Source organism: Gracilinanus agilis, chromosome 3 (genome assembly GCF_016433145.1).
Source record: "Gracilinanus agilis isolate LMUSP501 chromosome 3, AgileGrace, whole genome shotgun sequence".
In the NCBI taxonomy this organism is placed as follows: domain Eukaryota; kingdom Metazoa; phylum Chordata; class Mammalia; order Didelphimorphia; family Didelphidae; genus Gracilinanus; species Gracilinanus agilis.
This window is the reverse complement of record NC_058132.1, coordinates 50886329-50903581: the sequence shown is the minus strand read 5'-3', so window position 1 is coordinate 50903581 and position 17253 is coordinate 50886329. Positions and strand designations below refer to the sequence as shown.

The 17253-nt window shown below is 42.5% G+C and overlaps 1 protein-coding gene across 1 annotated transcript in view; it reads right to left on the bottom strand.

Annotated features, from left to right (window-relative positions):
* The window catches only part of DNAJC16 (DnaJ heat shock protein family (Hsp40) member C16), a 32269-nt gene extending 23905 nt beyond the window's left edge, over positions 1-8364 (bottom strand). The window contains exons 1-3 of the mRNA XM_044667780.1: positions 8186-8364; positions 3179-3245; positions 1358-1697 (exon numbers count right to left, since the gene is read on the bottom strand). Of these exons, the coding sequence (XP_044523715.1) occupies positions 1358-1697; positions 3179-3245; positions 8186-8352 (574 nt within the window). The 5' untranslated portion in view covers positions 8353-8364. The remainder of the gene's footprint in view (positions 1-1357; positions 1698-3178; positions 3246-8185) is intronic.
* Between the last annotated feature and the right edge of the window lie 8889 nt (positions 8365-17253).

Genomic DNA, 17253 nt, shown 5'->3' with positions numbered 1-17253 from the left:
ATCGAAAAACCATGAATCAATGCAAGCCCAAATCATAACACACAAAGGTCCCTGCAAGGGTTTGCTAGGGCAAAGAAAAGTGAACCTGTAAAACAGCACACACAAGAAGGCCAGGGAGAGGAACACTGAACAAGAACCAATAGCTAGGGAATGCTGATGGGGACAGAGGGAATAAATGAAAGTTATGAGATTTTGTGGTGAAATTAGTTCATGTGAATGTCAGTACTTCCTGAGAAAATTTAGGATGGAATTTTTAATACATCATTTGATTAAGTAAGATAGTGCAAGGCACCAAAAACCAATGGAAAGGAGCAGCAGAGTGCCCATTCGAAAAAAGGGAATGTCACAGAATTCAGTAATTGAGAACTAATAAGAGTTAATAGCAAGGCATTTCTATGAGTTATTCAATATTCTACCTGGGTCAATGGGATTTTCCCAGCACTTCTTTGGAAGAGGAAGGAGTAATTCAACAACTAAGGGTAGATCTTGAGCAAAGGGAAATTCCTTATGACCACCACTGGTGGTAAAATCATTTTGCATTCTGCAAAACTCATGGGCCTCAGACTCTCAAGGGTAAATGTTCCCATGGATAGCCTAAGAGACCCTGCCTACTGAAAGGCTGCCTGATGGAACAAAAAGGATACTGAAGTCAGAAGGCCAGAGCTGGAGGCTTGGCTTCATCAATTACTACCTGAATGACCTGGGCAAGTTCCATCAGTTTCCTCATTGGCAAAATAAGGATAAAGAACACCTCCTGCACTATTTATCTTACATGCTTGATAGAAGGTCAGATGAGAAAATAATACTTATTCACATTGCTATAGGACTTTGAAATTTACCAAGGACTTTCCTCTCAAGAATCCTATGGTAGAGCTAGAGTCTAAGTACTATTAATTTCACTTTACAGATGTAAAAACTGAAGCCTGAAAATGAAATATTTTTTCCAAGATTATATAGCCAGGAAGTTCCTCATCTATACAATTAGAAAATTAACTAGGGGATCTCTATGGTTCCTTCTAGCACCAGATGCTATGACTCAAAGAGGCAAAAAAAGATGAGAGATTAAGATCCAATGTTTGGTTTTTTGACTTCAAGATTGGTATGCTACTATAACATGCAATTTCCTTATATGTATAAGTGGGCTATGTAATTGTAATTATTATAAAATAATCTTTTGTTCATGAAAGAAGCTTGTAGACGTTTCTTTCAACATATGCCCACTGAATTTCTTCTAGTCAACAGGAACTTGGGAATGAAAATCAAAACCACCTTAGCTTGTCTCTCTGGAGAGGGAATGTCACATTAAAAAGAGATAAGGCATCTTTCCAAGGCTGGCATGGCGAACCATCTCTCTTACCCAATCCTTCTAGTTCCTGCACCACTTCTTTCCAGACAGGCTCAATGTGGATACAGCTGAAGCACCAGTCAGAGGTTATCTTGATGAGGTAGGGCTTTCTGAAGCTGTCTGGGACCACTTCATTAACATAATGGGAAAAGTGCAGCAGGTACTTCTCATCAGATGAGTCTCGCCGCTCCGAATGGAACGGAAAGTGAAAAAAGGATTCATCAAAGTAAAAGCTGTCATGGAAATGGTGGAAGTGGTGACTTTGTGGCTGCTGTGGCTGGTGGTACCCAGGGTTTTCACCAGCATCTCCATAGCGATCAAAGTTTGACCTCTTTTCTTCATTGGAAAGAATCTGTTGAAACAAAATTTGAAGAGCTAAAGAGGAACAAAGCCACCTCAGAGAGCAGGCCAAGGACAATATGACAGTGGACAGTCACCCTGCTGGGCCATTTACACATGCTCTACCATGTACGAAAGAGGATGCTATGTACAGCTACACACACTTTACAAATCAAGCCTCTAAGTCCTACAGGGAACTCGAAAGTCTACAACTCTACAACCCTGAAACAAGAAGATTAGATAGGACAAATCAAAGATGATAGTACTGGTGAACAGTATGAATCTCCCCTAACTGATCAGGGGTAATCAAAACAAATCTCTGATTAAAAAAATTAAGGAATATCATGCAGAATATAGAAGATTTCAATCAACATTAGTTGATTTCATTTAACACAGCCCTACAGGTTAAGGAATAAGAATTAGGTTATGGATTCACATGCCATTCCTTAATTCTAGCACCTTCCCTCTGTTCCTTACTCCCCTCCTTATTTATCCTGTATATAGCTTGCTTTGTATATATTTGTTTGAATGTTGTTTCAACCATTAGACTATAAGCTCCTAGAGGGATAAAAAGATTGCTTTTACCTCTTTTTTGTGTCCTAGTGCTTAGTACAGTGCATGACACTTTTTTTTTTTTTTTTTATCCTGGGACTCCATTCTAGGAGCATAGGGCCACAACCAGTGGGCAATGGGTCACACAGTCGCTCAGGGTCACCCAGCTGGGAAGTGTCTGAGCCTGGATTTGAACCTAGGACCTTCCGTCTCTAGGCCTGGCTCTCAATCCACTGAGCTAGCCCAGCTGCCTCCACTTTAGGTTGCAGTTTCTTTAGCAGATGCAGTTTTTACAGGGTGGGGTTGCTAGCCCCACGCCCAACCCTCCTCCTTTTTCATCCGGGCTAGGGACCGTCCTTGGCCCAGGAGTGGTAAGGGTGGGCAATGGGGGTCAAGTGACTTGCCCAAGGTCACACAGCCAGAAGTGTCCGAGGCCGGACTTGAACCTAGGACCTCCAGTCTCTGGGCCTGACTCTCAATCTACTGAGCCATCCAGCTGCATGACACATAGTAAGTACTTAATAAATGCTTATTGATTGATTGAGCTGAAAGGACTAGGACTCAAAGGTAGATATGAGTACTACTAGTTCTATTTCTGTTTCTTACTAGCCATGTGACTTCAAAGACATCTTTCTGAGACAATTTCTTCATATATACAATGAAAATGACAAGGACTATCTCATGAAGATTTGTAAAGATGAAATAATAGATGTAAAAATACTTTTAAGAATCTATAAAACATTATACAGCACCTAGGTCAAAGACAAGCGATGTGTATGTGTGTCTATAAAGTCCTCTTTTAAAAAACTGATGATTTACATAAAAACAAAAAACAAATGTGTTTAAAACTACGGAGCAATGTAGAAATTAAGAAGTCATTATTATCCTCATTATTATTTGTACTGAATGATGAGACATAAATGACAAAGCTTGGTACAATACCTCATAAGCCTTGCTAATCTGAATGAACTTGTCTTCTGCTCCTGGATCTTTATTTTTGTCAGGATGCCTGAAACAAAACAAGAAGCCCATGGTGAGAACAGATGTCCTCTTAGACACTATCCCTCAATGCCCTTGGACATAGCTAGTGAAGCCAGAGGCAAACAGCATGAAACTTGGTTAGAATGGTGTCTCATCTGGCTAAAAAGCAGGTGGAGTCTTAGAATAGTTAAAGTCATTTCTTCACAAGAAGGGCAAACTTTTAAAGTGCCATATTGTTTTTGCTGACAGGTCTATCTTTTGGGATTCTATTACAAAGAAATAGGACACAACTATGTTTTGAAATTAATCTAGTGACAACCAACCAGTGCTAAATTTGGCTGATGGTTGAACCCATCAGCAAGAAGAACACACAGAAAATATCACTGCAGCCCTGGAATAGTGTACACAAGCTTGAATACAATGGCTCAGGTTGCACTTATGTTGCTCAATGAACCTGCTCAGAAACTGTCATATTCTGCACAGTAGCTAGGTGCTGACCTTCTAAGGAGGGTGATGGAATCAGGCAGTCACCTTGGTTCCCATATTGTGCTATTAGCTGCACCACAGCATAAGTATTCACTAGTGTTCTCTACGAGGCAAAGGGATCCATACGATTTCAAAATCTAATGATTAAAATTAATTTAAACAAAAAACATAATAAACCTGAGCTAACAGTACTAAGGTCCAGCTACTCACTTGGCAATTAGTGATATCCTGCCTTGTGACATTTCTTTGGTTACTGCCCTTCCTGTGTAATGTGCTGATGTCCTCTTCTTCACACAGGGGTTTATAAGCTTCCTGGGAGCAGGGACAACTTTACATGGCTATATACCCCAGTGACTAACAATATAGTTTGCACTCAGTAGATATGTTCAATAATTATGTGTTGGTGAGTTGAAAGAATCAATCTTTGTTTTATGAAATGAAATACTGTGTTTACTATATGGTCTAACCTGTACAAAATCTATTCTACTTACTCCTTCAGTGATATAAATAACTACCTCTTGGAATAAGGAAGCTCCTGAAACTAGTCAATCTGGCTTTGGAAAGTGTCTGAAGATCAAAACCAACTTTATGATATACTTTGACATTATAGAAGTAAAATACCCCAAATTTTCACTATGTTGAACAACTCCAAATTTAACATTTAACATAAATTAAGACTCAATGACATTATTTGGGGTAAAAAGAAGAGAAAGCTGAGATGTGTTAGGAAAAAAAAGAAATGTGGCCAGCTATTTTGAAGCTTTTGCTTCATGGAAATGAAAGTGGATCTAGATTACACCTTTGGATGGTGAGTGAAAATGTTTTAGTTGCCTAAACTTAGCTGTTAAGAATATAGTGTTCAATAAAATTCTTTAGTACAAAGCAGAATTAAGCTTGTAAAGAGTCTGGGTCAAAAGAAAAATGCTTCAAGTTAGATTGATAACTAAACAAAGCTGGCTAAATAGAAAAAAACAGGTGGGAAGCCATGAGGAAATAGCTTTCAGTTCAGTGGAATGGAAGGAACCTCATTCCAGGAGCCATAACTTAGAAATCATCCCTTTATAGGAGTGTTGTCAAGTGTTGTCATAATGCCCATTTCAATTACTCTGAAATAATTTCACAAATCCAAGTAGAGTTTTTACACTTTAAAGTAATAACAAATGGTCTCTAAAGCTGGTCAGGAAGGAAATACTGGATTTGGTGACTTCTGGACAGTCTGACAATTTCTACGAGTAAAAATGGGAGTAAGAAAAGTGTTATGGCGAAGTCCAACATATAGGGTTGGCCTGGAGGCCTTTTCAGGGCCTTTCCAACTCTAACATATAATAATTATGTAAAACACATATAATGCAGTTTCTAAAGTATTTATCTGACTCAATTAATTTTATATCTCTTTTTGCTAAAGGCTTGGGAAAAAAAATTCTGGTACCAACTGAATAATCTACAGGAAGCACCCACACAGTCTTCCTGAGGGAAAAAATGGACTAACACAACCACAAATATACACAAGAAAAGAAGAGTACACATTATTTTAAACGTTTTTCTCCCACATGGATTTGTAAAGATTAAGGATGAAGTTTTAGAAGACCAAAACCCAATAAGTCAAGATGTACCAAAGACCATAAGCTGTCATCTTTTCCTTGGCTAAAGCTCATACTTTACATAAAGGTCTACTAGTAAAAAATAAGAGGTATACACTATTTTGTACCAAAAACATCAATTCTTTCCATTAGGAAGCATTTGCACAGTTGCAGTAACTGGGCATAAAGGTGTAATGGAAATGTAAGAACAAAGAAAAACTTCACAGTCATTCATGATCTATGTCTACTCTGAATGGATACTTCTAGGAAAAGAAATTCTAGGGGAAAAAGCACGATTCAATGAATTAATATAACACAATGTTGTTCAGCTCAGGAAGATGAAACTTCATGCTGTCTCCTTGCATTCATAAGAAAACAGTCATTAAGAGTTCTTATAAAGGGGGAGAGACCCTAAAGTTCTAAAAGAAGAATGTTGCCATATAAAGTAACTACAATTTTGTTGAGTGCTTTTTACATTATAATGAAAGGGAAAACATGTAACTGATCATTGACAAAAACGCATCATACTTTGGAGTGAAGATTGGCCCTGGGAAGAAATATTGCTATCAAGTCAAGAAAAAGTCAGAGTAGAGTCAGGCTTCACGAGTGCCTAGGATCTTAGAAATCCAGTTTGTTTTCCTGACACCATAGATGACAATCCCCAAAAAGTCTTTTCTTATTTGCCAGAGCAGCTTCTCTAACCAAAATGTAGCTCATCACCTACTCATAGGTATGACTATGAAGCCAATGAAGGAGAGCTGGGCCAAGAGGAAGGACCTGGCTAGGAGACTTGCCTTCTCTCTCACTTCTGCTCACTGGACTTGGAGTAAGGCTCTTCAGTTCTCTGAACCTCATAATGCTCATCTGTAAATTGCCCTCCCTCCCAAGGATGCTATGAGGGATGAAAAGCCATGTGGCATAGGAAGCTCCAGACACATGGGAGTTCTTTCTTATTCCAGACCCCCATAGCAGAAGCCTCTGAGGCAGGGCCTCTGAGGTCCCTAGGCAGCCCTGGAGCCCCATCCTCCTTCATGGTTTCCTTCTAATCACGTTCCTGAGAATAAATCGCCCTCATTTACAGAGTTCTTTAAGTCTTGCAAAGTGCCTTACCGGCATTATCTTGCTGGATTCTCACAATAGCATTTGTGTAGTAGGTGCTATTATCATCCCCAATTTATAGATGAGGAAACTTGGGTTAAGAGAGATGTACTGTGGGGGCAGCTTGGTAGCTCAGTGGACAGAGAGCCAGATCTGGAGAGAGGAGGTCCTGGGTTCAAAACTAGCCTTGGATGCTTCCTAGCTGTGTGACCTGGGCAAGTTACTTAACACCCACTGCCTAGCCCTTACTGCACTTATGCCTCAGAACCAATACAGAGCATTGATTCTAAGAGGGAAGGTAAGTGATGGAAGATGGTAGGAGGAAGAGGGAGAGAGAGGGAGAGAGGGAGGGAGGGAGGGAGAAATGCAGTGACTTGGCCAGGGGCACAGAGCCAGTCCTGTGTCTCAGACAGATTACCCAATTCTACTTTTCTGGTTCCCTGATACTCAGCCATCAAATCTCCTCCTTTTGTTCAATTGAGTAGGCAATTTTTCTACTATTGGCAAAGCTTTTATAAAATCTATAAAGTCACATAATGCTGTTACTATAGTTTGAAAAAGCTGGGAACAGAAGGTAACATGACTTCACTTAACTCTCTATTAGGGAACTAGGCATCCAACTTCTGTTCATCAAGAACCCCCCCCCCCCTTTTCCATTATTGCTAGTTTTTTAATATAGATTATAAGATCAGAGGTTGAGAAGTGGAAGGGGTGCCAGAGATCTGAATTTATAAATGTGGAAACCAAGGTCAAGAGAGCTGAAATGACTGACTGTAGTAAACAACTCTGTGTGTGTGTGTGTGTGTGTGTGTCTGTGTGTGTGTGAGTGAGAGAGAGAGAGAGAGAGAGTATGTGTGCATGTGTGTGCAAGGATTGGGGAAGGAGAATGTGGCCCAAGCCCTTCCTACTATTTGTTTCCCTCTCTTCCTATACTATTTCTCTCAGGAGGTGAAGTACCAGCCCAGCAACACCTGGCCAGTATCTGGATCTAATTCTTTCCAACTCAGAGGCCAGTTCTATCCATTAGACCAAGCTGTAGTGAACAGTCATATATTAATTTTGGATTATCTGTGGATTACATCAAATTTCTCTTTCTGTACTAAGCCTCTCCCTGCCATTGGTCTGTCAGTCAATAGACATTCATTAAGCACCCACTATGTGCCAGGCTCTGTGCTAAATAAGTGCTGTGGATAGAGAGAAAAGTGAAAGACAGCCCCTGCCCTCATCCTTAACAGTATGCATCTAACCATAATTATTTTTCTAAATGGTATTTCCTTTTAAATCAAAATGCTCTCTCAGTTTTAGTGAATTTTGAAATTCTCTCTCTCTAAACTGGTAACAAACAATGAAGTGAAACAGTGAAGTGGACAGAAGACAGCTTGGGAGTCAGATAACTGAACAAAGTCCTGCCTTGGACACTTTGTGGCTCTCTGACCAAGGGCAAGTCACTTTCCATCTCTGGGTCAGCTGCCTCATCTGCAAAACTGGGAAAATGTTACTTGTCTAAACTCCAAGGATAAGCTATAAAGGCCAAGTGAAAAAATGTGTATGAAAGGACATTGTGAATTGTAAAACTCTCACTGTTTCTGATCATACTAAAATGCTATCATAAACTCTAGACCTGATTACTTAAAAATATAGAAAATAAAATGTGACATATCTGCAAATGTTTCACATAGATATTTGGTATAAATGTAAATAGACAAACATTAATGCTAATCAGTCCAACTTTAGGCTATATGGCCCTTCTGAAAGAGGTATGTATGCTCATATTAAACTTCTATTTGTGATTTGTTCCACCTACCATTCCCGGGCGAGCTTCTTATAAGCCTTTTTAATATCAGCCTGGCTGGCTGTGCGGCTGACCCTTAGGACTCTGTATGGGTCAAAATCCAACGCGGACAAGATTTGCAGGATCAAAACCAGAACTATCAAGAACTGCCAGGAAAGGCTCAACGTTCTCACTCCCATTTCTCTTCCTTCCCAGAGCTGAAATGATTGAATAGGCATGAGTTTCAGCAGCAGAAACCTGGACAGTACTAGTCTAGGTAAAAGCAGAAGACAAATGGACGGAAACCCTCCACCAACCCCCATGCCCCCAACTAATAAAACTTTTGGTAGAAAAAAAAAATGGAGTCTTTGATGAAAAGATATGGATCTTTCAAATTAGACCAAAGTAGACAATTGTGCCTTTGAAAAACAGCATCATGAATTAGGACCACTACACAAAAACACAATATTGAGAATCAACAGCTGTGGTCAAAAAACCTTGGCTTAGAAATGGTTCAAAGATCACTGAACTTGCAGATTAAAAAAAAAAAAAGTTGAATAAAAGAACTAGACTAATTCATACTTATTCAGAACAAAGAATAGCAAATTAATATGGGAGAAAAATCAAAAGGAGAAAATTCTGGTGAGAACATTCAAAATATATGTTTGATTTAGTTTAATAAGAAGGGTTAAATTTGTTTCAATGAATACTTCTACAAAGGCCCCAGAGGCTCTTGAAAAACTAAGAATAAACTATAAGATAGGGTAGGTGACAGCTGAGATACTTGTGGGCATTTCCAAGACCAAAAGATCAAAGTAAAATTACTTAAAATTATAGGACACTAGATCCAGTATTGCTTCAAATTCCATTCATTCTATTTTGTTTCTTTCTAGTTAATATTACTGAAAGGAAAAAAAAGCGACAGTTTTGCAACTTCCTCCTTATTTTAATAATCTATATTATGATAGTTATCTCAGACCATGGAAGAACTCATAGTACCAGAAACACAGGGATCAAGATCCAAGCTAGAGAAAATTTAGTTTGCTACTAAAGGTGGCATCAATGATGAAGAATATATAGTGTCCCATCTTCAGTAAATCTAATCACTATATTCAGTACCCTTCTGAAGATGAATTAGATTGAGGTAAGAATGAGATAAGCCTTTAACTTTCTTCTTAGAAATATGATTAGAGTCAAGTCATCCTATGATGCATCTATTATTTCTACACAGACTCTTCATCAATGATCCATACTGGAAGGATGAAAATACTAACATGCCACCTCAGCTCCAAGGTGAGGTTACTACTCCAAGTTTACTATTAGAAGATTGTCAAATATTGACCCAAAGACAGATTGAGAAGTCCACCAGTTACTGAACTGAGGGAAAATATTGGTGGCAATACTTATGACAACTAGAGGAGAAAGCAAGATGGATCAGAGAGTGCCCATGTTAGACAAATGGATACTGTTCTTCAATATCTTTCTGATTATCCATAAACAGGCTACTATAACCTTTGGATATATGTTCCTAGCAATGGCTCAAGATCCACTTCTCAGACAAAGTCTTACTGAGGCGGAGTGATGAGGCAGGGAAGAGAGAAGGGAATAAGCATTTATATAGTTGCTATAAGTGACCACACACTGTGCTAAGATCCTTTAAAAATATTATGTCAAAACAACCATGAGTTAGATACTATTCTTATCTCCATTTTACAGTTAAGGAAACTGAGACCACAAAAGGTTACCTGGCTAGTCCAGGGTCACATATCTAATAAATGTGTGAGGATGGATTTGAACTCTGGCTCAACACTACCAACTGCACCATCAGCTGCTCTCTTCCCTTTTCAGCTCACCATGAAATTATTTCTTCTAGATTATATAAAAACTTATTATATAAACAGTTCTTCCCAGTAGAAGATAAACTCTGTGAGAATAGGAATTGATTTTATTTTCTCCGTGGACTCTACCAAAGTGTTTTGCATATATATTAGGCACTAAGGAAACATTTCTTGTTGGAAGGAATTACTTGGGAATTCAGCTGTGCTGAATTCTGACTTCAGTTACTGAATTTATCAGTCACCCTCCCCTGCTCTGGAAAATGGCACTTGTGCCACAATTAGTCAATTTTGTTAACAATTATCCAAGCTATGTGCAGCAGAGGACCAGGGAGACACTTCTATGACTGAGAAGCCTCCTAAACTTTTAAATTTAATTATTCAACAATAAAATGAGGATAAAACTACAACGGGAGTATTAATGATGACAAATAGGGCAGAGAAACTAACGGAGAGTGGGAGGAGAACTTAACCCCAGTCAGGGATCTGGGGTCCCCGGGAAGTGGCTGGGGCTCCCAGAGTCTCTCTGTTCCTTACTGGGAAATAGGAATGATCCCTTCTTTTCCCGACGCCGGCCATGGGGTGGCGGGGCAGTGGGATGAGAGAATGCATTGAAAGCCATTTGCTAAACTGACAGGAATTCCCTCGGCGCAAGACTCTGACCCCCCCAACCCAGCGGTTTTGGCCTGGGGCCGCAGGAGTCAGGGCCTAGGAGAAGCTAGGCCAGCGGGTGGCTGTGTCCTCCAGGAATGTCTCCTGGAGGCCTACATCTAGGGGAGAGACCTCAGTCCCGCGTCCGCCCGCACCGAGGAAGTTCAAGGGCGCGCTGGGGGGCAGGGAGTCTCCATTCCAGGACAGGGCCTCAGTTTCTCGCGCTGCTTGTAGCCCTTGGGCTCCGCACCCCCACCGCTCGCAGCAGGCGCCGCATCCCCGCAGGCTGGGGGCCCGCCAAGGCCCCCAAGGCCAAAGTTCAGCCCCGCCTGCCCAGGCCCAGCCGGGCCACCTCAAGGCCCATCCTTCCGTACCTGGGAGCAGCGTCGTGGTCCCCACAGCCTGCTCACCCGTCTGCTGTCCGGCAGCCGCCAGGGACAGCCGCAGGAACCAGAGTCCTGGGCGGCCAAACCCGACAGCAGCGGCCGCCTCCGGGTTCCGCCCCGCCTCCGCCTGCAGGACCGCGGCGCGAGCCCACCTGGGAGGTGGCACGGTCAGGCTAGGCGCAACACACGTGACTACTTAAAGGGCCCACGTCGGGCTTCGCTCCACGAGCCTTCCTGGATGCGATGTTGCCTGAGCCTTTTCAGCTTCCGTAATTGCCTCACGAGTGGGAGGAGATTCGCTCGCAACACGCCACACCCCGCCACCTCCCCTCCCCAAGCGCGGTCGCCATGGACACGGAGAGCGGCTCTGTGGCCTTACCCCCAGAGGCCGGGGCCTGACCATCCAGAGGGCCGCTACCAGTCTCCTAGCGAGGAGCAAACGCGGGGCATGCCGGGCCGGACCATGTAGGAGGGCCGTTCTTCTACTTAGCTAAAGAGTACCCTCGTCGACCCATTCTCTACTCACAGAGACTGGGAGGAGCAGCATTCAGGGATACCTGAGAGGGAGGGCCCGCCCTCGGTGACGTCAAACCTCCAAACGCGGTTGGGTAGGTGAGAGGCCGCGCCTCCCAGGGAAGCCAGAGTCAGGAAAACCTGGTCCATTTCGGGGTCTCTGAGGCGGGGCGGGGAAGAGAAGGCCCAGTCCGTGGAGACCGGCCCTTCCTGGGCCTGGAGGAAGGAAGGCCTGCGTTTGCCTCTGTTTCCTCACGTGTCCCAAGAGGATGCTCTAGGTAAAGGGCTTGGCAGAGAGGAGGTGCTAAGTCANGGATCAAATGTCATGTGGCATAGGAAGCCCCAGAGTCATGGCAATTTGTATTCCAGATCCCTTGGCAGAGGCCTCTGCACTGCCAGGCTTGCACCATTCTTAGGAAGCTGCAGTCAGGTTTTCTTTCATGGCTTCCTTTTAATCACTTTCCTGAGAATCAAGAGCTCCCATTCACTACACCAGCAGATGAGTCTAGTCTCTGAGATGATTTTTTCACATTTCAGTTGCAACCTGGAAGGTTACAACCAAGTATAAGTAAGCAACATTGGGGAAACTGCAAGCTTCATTCACTAGGAAAGAGAAGAGGGTGAGCAAATCAGATTGTTGTGGGGAGAGTAGGGTATCAGGGATTGAAAGTTGGAAGCTTGACCTCCTCAGACACTTTGGGCTTCTGAACTTGCACTTCTAATCAATCCTTAATAGCTTTGTTTTATATTAAAGTACAACTTAAAAATTAATTTCACATATAAAGAGGCAGCCAATTAGGATTTATTTTTTTTTTTTTGAAAAGGCAGGAAATTGAGAAAAAACTCATTCAGTAGGACATTTTCCTGATAAAGATGTCATTTCTAAAATATATAGGGAATTGATCAAATTTCCAGGAATAACAGTCATGCGATGGTCTCCCTGAGAAATCATCAATGCATAATAATGTGTATCTTTAAAAGTAAAAAATTCAACCCATCATTATTCATATGGAAAAAATGTTCTAAATCATGAATACTTAGAGAAATAATATAAATGAAAAGGACTATGAAGTATCTATTAGAAAGGAAAAATGAAAAATACTGGTGCTTGTGAGAAAAGTGTTGGAGGACTTGTGAAAATGGCCAAAAAATCTATGAAATTGCATATAGTATTTGATTCCAAATGAATTGCATCCCACAAATAAAAATTTAAGGAGGAAAATGTAGAAAATAATCATAATCTTTTTGTGGTGGCAAAGAACTGAATAACATGGGAATGTTTGTCAACTAGGGAATGACTGAACGAGTTATAGTATATGATGTCTCTAGGTTACTTAGAGGATAGAGAGCCAGGCCTGGAGATAGTAGGTTCAAATATGACTTCAGATACATTCTAGTCATTTAACCTCAATTTCCTAATTCTTTTTCCTCTTCAACCTTGGAACTGATACTTAGTATTGTTTGTAAGACTGAAGGTAATGGTTAAAAAAAAAGTTATGGTACACAAATGTGATGGAATACTAATGTGCTGAAAGAAATGTTGAATGGATGGTTGAGGAAAACCCAGGAAGATGCCAATGAATATAGAGTCAAAAAAGAGGAATTTATACTATAACAATTATGTATCGGTAATGAACTTTAAAAACTTAGTACAGCATCTCTAATCAACACAGTGAACAGGCACAATTCCAAAAAATTCATTGCACATAATATTGTGGAAAATGTGAGAAAACTGATAGACTTAAAGAGTGCAGAATGAAGCATGTATTTCTTTTCTTTATTTTTTTTAGGACATGGCAAATGGAGGGATTTGTTAAGAATTACTATAAATATTAATAATTTTTTTCTTCTCTTATCAACCAATGGGGGAATAAGGTAAAGAAACCTACGATCAAATGGGAGAAGTGACATTAGATCAAGGCCTCCCAGGGCTTAAGTCAGAAAATGAGCCCTCTGATTCAAAAACTTTGTGACCTGTCCTTCAAACTGGGTCCCTGTTCACAGACATCCCTTTAAAGGGATAAGAGAAGGGAAAAGATCAAAGAGTGGTATGTTATAAGGTGAGATGTAGTCCCACATTAGGCTATATAGAAACATGGCCGCCTATGATTCCCAGCACAGTAAAAAATGAAAAAAGAAAATGAGCCTTCACAACCTCATAGTCACATTGGACAATCCGGAACAGACATCAAGAAGGGGGAGCCGATTAAACTGTGCAGAGAACAAACTGGGATCTCTGAAATCTGACTGCTTTTCAAACTGGTATGGCTGGCTAAGTACAGCTCCAAACTGCATTCCTTCTCTTCTGCTAGCCAATTTGAGAGGTCGGATAATTCTGCCACTCCTTCTTTATTTCTATCCAGCTGCACTAAGATATCACCTGTCACAGGCCCCAATGGCAAGAATCTCAGAGGCAGAAACACAAGACACAAATAAGTTGGGCATTTAAAGGAGCACCAACGATGAGAAACATAGAGGGCCCAGCGCCCCTTCCCATTCTTGCACAGTCAATAAATCGAATTGCCTCGTCACTCCTTTCCTGCGGGTGATTCAGAACAAGCCGGGGCTCTGGGCCTCTTCAGGCCACATAGATCTAGAGGCCCGGTGACCACATCGCCGGCATCACCCACCGCCCCGGGTACCGTTTAAAAGGAAGAAAGGCAGAAAGGGCCAGCCGGCTCCCAGGAGGTCACTTTCGGCAGAAACTGAAAGCAACTTCCTCTTGAAAACTCCCAGCTATCCCCTCCCTCCCCCTCCACCCCGGCTGCCCTAGGAGGATGCGTCCGGGGGGACTTCTCGGCCTTGGGCTACAGGAGCTCAGTCCCGAGGAGTACACAGAATAGCGGGTGGCCGCGTCCTCCAGGAAGGCCTCCAGCCAACAGGAAAGGCTCTCTTGGGGCCTAACCGAAGCAAAGAATTGGGGGGTCCCCTCCCGGGACTGGGCCTTAGTTTCCCGCCCTGACGCTCGCCCTTGGGCTCCGCATTCCTCACTGCTCGTAACGGGAATCGCAACTCAACAGAGGCGGGTCCAGGTTCAACAGCTTGTCCTTTCTTACCGGTTAGTAAGGTCGTGGTCTGGGACCAGAAAATCCTGGATGACTGCGCGGCGGCGCAGCAGCGTGGCGGGGCAGGGCAGGGTGCCGCAGGGCGTAGCACGTGATTCTTTAAAGGGCTCGCGCCCGGACCAGCAGCACAGCTCTTCCCAACCGCACTGCAGCTGAACCCTCGTCAGCCGCCGTCTCGAACTCTACAGAAAGGGGATCCACGTGATCCGCCTCTCCCTCCTCCCCCACTACTCAGCGCCGTCGCTATGGATACGGAGCGAGGCTCGGCGGCCTTACCCAAGAGGCAGGGGTCTGGTCTTCCAGAGGGCCGCTACGTGCTTCCCAGCTAGGTCATTCCGAGAACGATTCTTCTGCCTAGCTACAGCTACAGTTTCCTCCCCACCCCTCTTTTGCGTACCCCTCTCCCGGAGTGGCCAGACCCGCGGGAGAGCTGTCCTGGAATGCCGGGGAAGGAGTGCCCCGCCCCTGGTGATGTCAGACCCCTCCTTCCTTTGGTCCAGGAGAAGCGGTGCTTTTTATGTCTTCCTGAGACTTCGGAGGTGATGAGCTCCCGCTGTAGCGAGAGGAACCCTTTACGTTCCCTCTATTTTCACTAGTCATTTGAGCTTCTAGAATCCATGGAGTATGGCGTGCTGTTGGTTGACTCTCACCTGCGAGGGGGCTTCCTTTTGTCCCGTTCATAGATTAGGTGCCACCCTCCTCCCTCCAGATTCACAGGGGGAATCCTTCCATTTATACCTAACACTAGTATTTCAGAAAGATGAGGGAAGCATTAAACAATGATACTCAGTTATTGGGTATGAAACATTGTTTATTCCTACTATGAAAGAATTGCTGTACATGAAATAATCACGGTTCACAGTCACAGAACAGTTATAAAAGCAATAAGGATTTACATTATAACTAGTTACATTGAGAGGCCAACATTTAAGTTTCAGCATAATAAACTGTATTTTGTGCTAAACTGACATATCAGTGTTTCATATTTCATAGAATTCCACACTTTCCCACCATTTCTAGCCCTCCTTTGTTGGTAACTAGTGTCAGGATTGGACCAGACCTCTTGTCTTTCTTTGTCCACACTCTTGGAGGCAGCAGCTTCCCAGGTGATGAACTTCCTGTTTTTGGAAACAGTTAACAGCCACACATATGCCTCTGGTAATCTTCAGACTTTTGGAATTCAAAGCTGACTTAGTCCTGGACACATGCACCAGGAGATACTCAACAAAGGTTAAGTAAGTACAAACACCAAATACAAGGACGGCCACATCATGACCGCATGGGGGCCAGGTGAGAGAGAGGGCATTTGCCCTTTTTCACACCCAGCTCTGGGGACCCAGCTGGAACCACTCTGTGTGATTCACAGCTAGGAAGGATGAAAGCCCTTTGTATCTCCCTGAGTCTCCTGAGCTCTTATAGCTCAGCAGACAAGAAAGGAAACTTTAATGAATAAAAAAGCATTTATTAAACCTCATTTATTAGCCACCATATTAAGTGCTGGGGGTAAATAATATCAATCTCTTTTGTAAACTAAATATATAAATCAGTCCAAACAAGATAAATACTGGTTCCATGGAAGGAAGCCATCAATCATGCAAAGTTCTCATTCATCTGACCTGAAGCAGGCCAGTAAATTAGGCAGAGAATATCTGGCCTTATATAAACTTTCTTACTCATATTATCAAAGATAGAATCACAGGATCTTAGAGCTGAAAGAGATGTCATCTGTTTAAATCTATTCCCTGAACTAACTTCTTAACACTGTACCCCAAAGTAGTAATCCAGCCATTGCTTATACATCTTCAAGGAAGGGAAACATTACCTCCTGACTGGGAACATTGGGAAGGATGTATAAGAGCAGGCAGACAGCATGAAGGCAAAGGAGTTTAAATAGTTTTGGTGTTTTCTCCAACCTCCACTCCCTAAATTTTTTTTCTTTTTTATATAATGATAAAACAGATCCTTATAGTGGACCTAGATTTGGTTATGGGATTGAAAGAGGATATTAACTGTAGTCTCCCTTCTCCATGCCAGCAAGGATTCATTATCCTAAGGTATTTCTGAGACTCAGAGCCCAAATCTCTTCTACATCTTTTTTTAGCCTTCCAGATTTCCACTGGGGGATATTTGTTATGGGCAATGGTTAGGAAAGGAAGGGAAGGGAGATTGAAACCAATATGGTAAAGTGGAGAAATTAGTCATTTGGAGATGAAGGTCATGAATTCCCACCCCATTTCTCTCTTTTACTTACTAGGTATATGACCTTGGGATACCACTTAACTCCTTTGGGTCTCTGTTTCCTCACTTGTGAAATTCGGGAGTCATATTAGATGTCCTATAAGATCCCTCTCAGCTCTAGATCTATTAACTCTGCCTGTGGATGCTCCCCAAATAGGCAATAACTGCCTCTCCTTGAAAGCAGGATCTCCTTCATTTTTGTTTTTGTGTCCCCAGCACTGGGCACAGAGGAAGCACCTCATAAATGCTTGCTAACTTAGATAGGAGAGGTGAGGAGTTAGGCAGGATAATACACATAGGGAACCATAGATACTGAGGAAGAACAAGGTGAAAGCAGAGGCTCTTTGCAAGCCTTTAGGATAAGGGGACAAGGCAAATAGACATACAACTAGACCTACGATTGTCTCACAGCA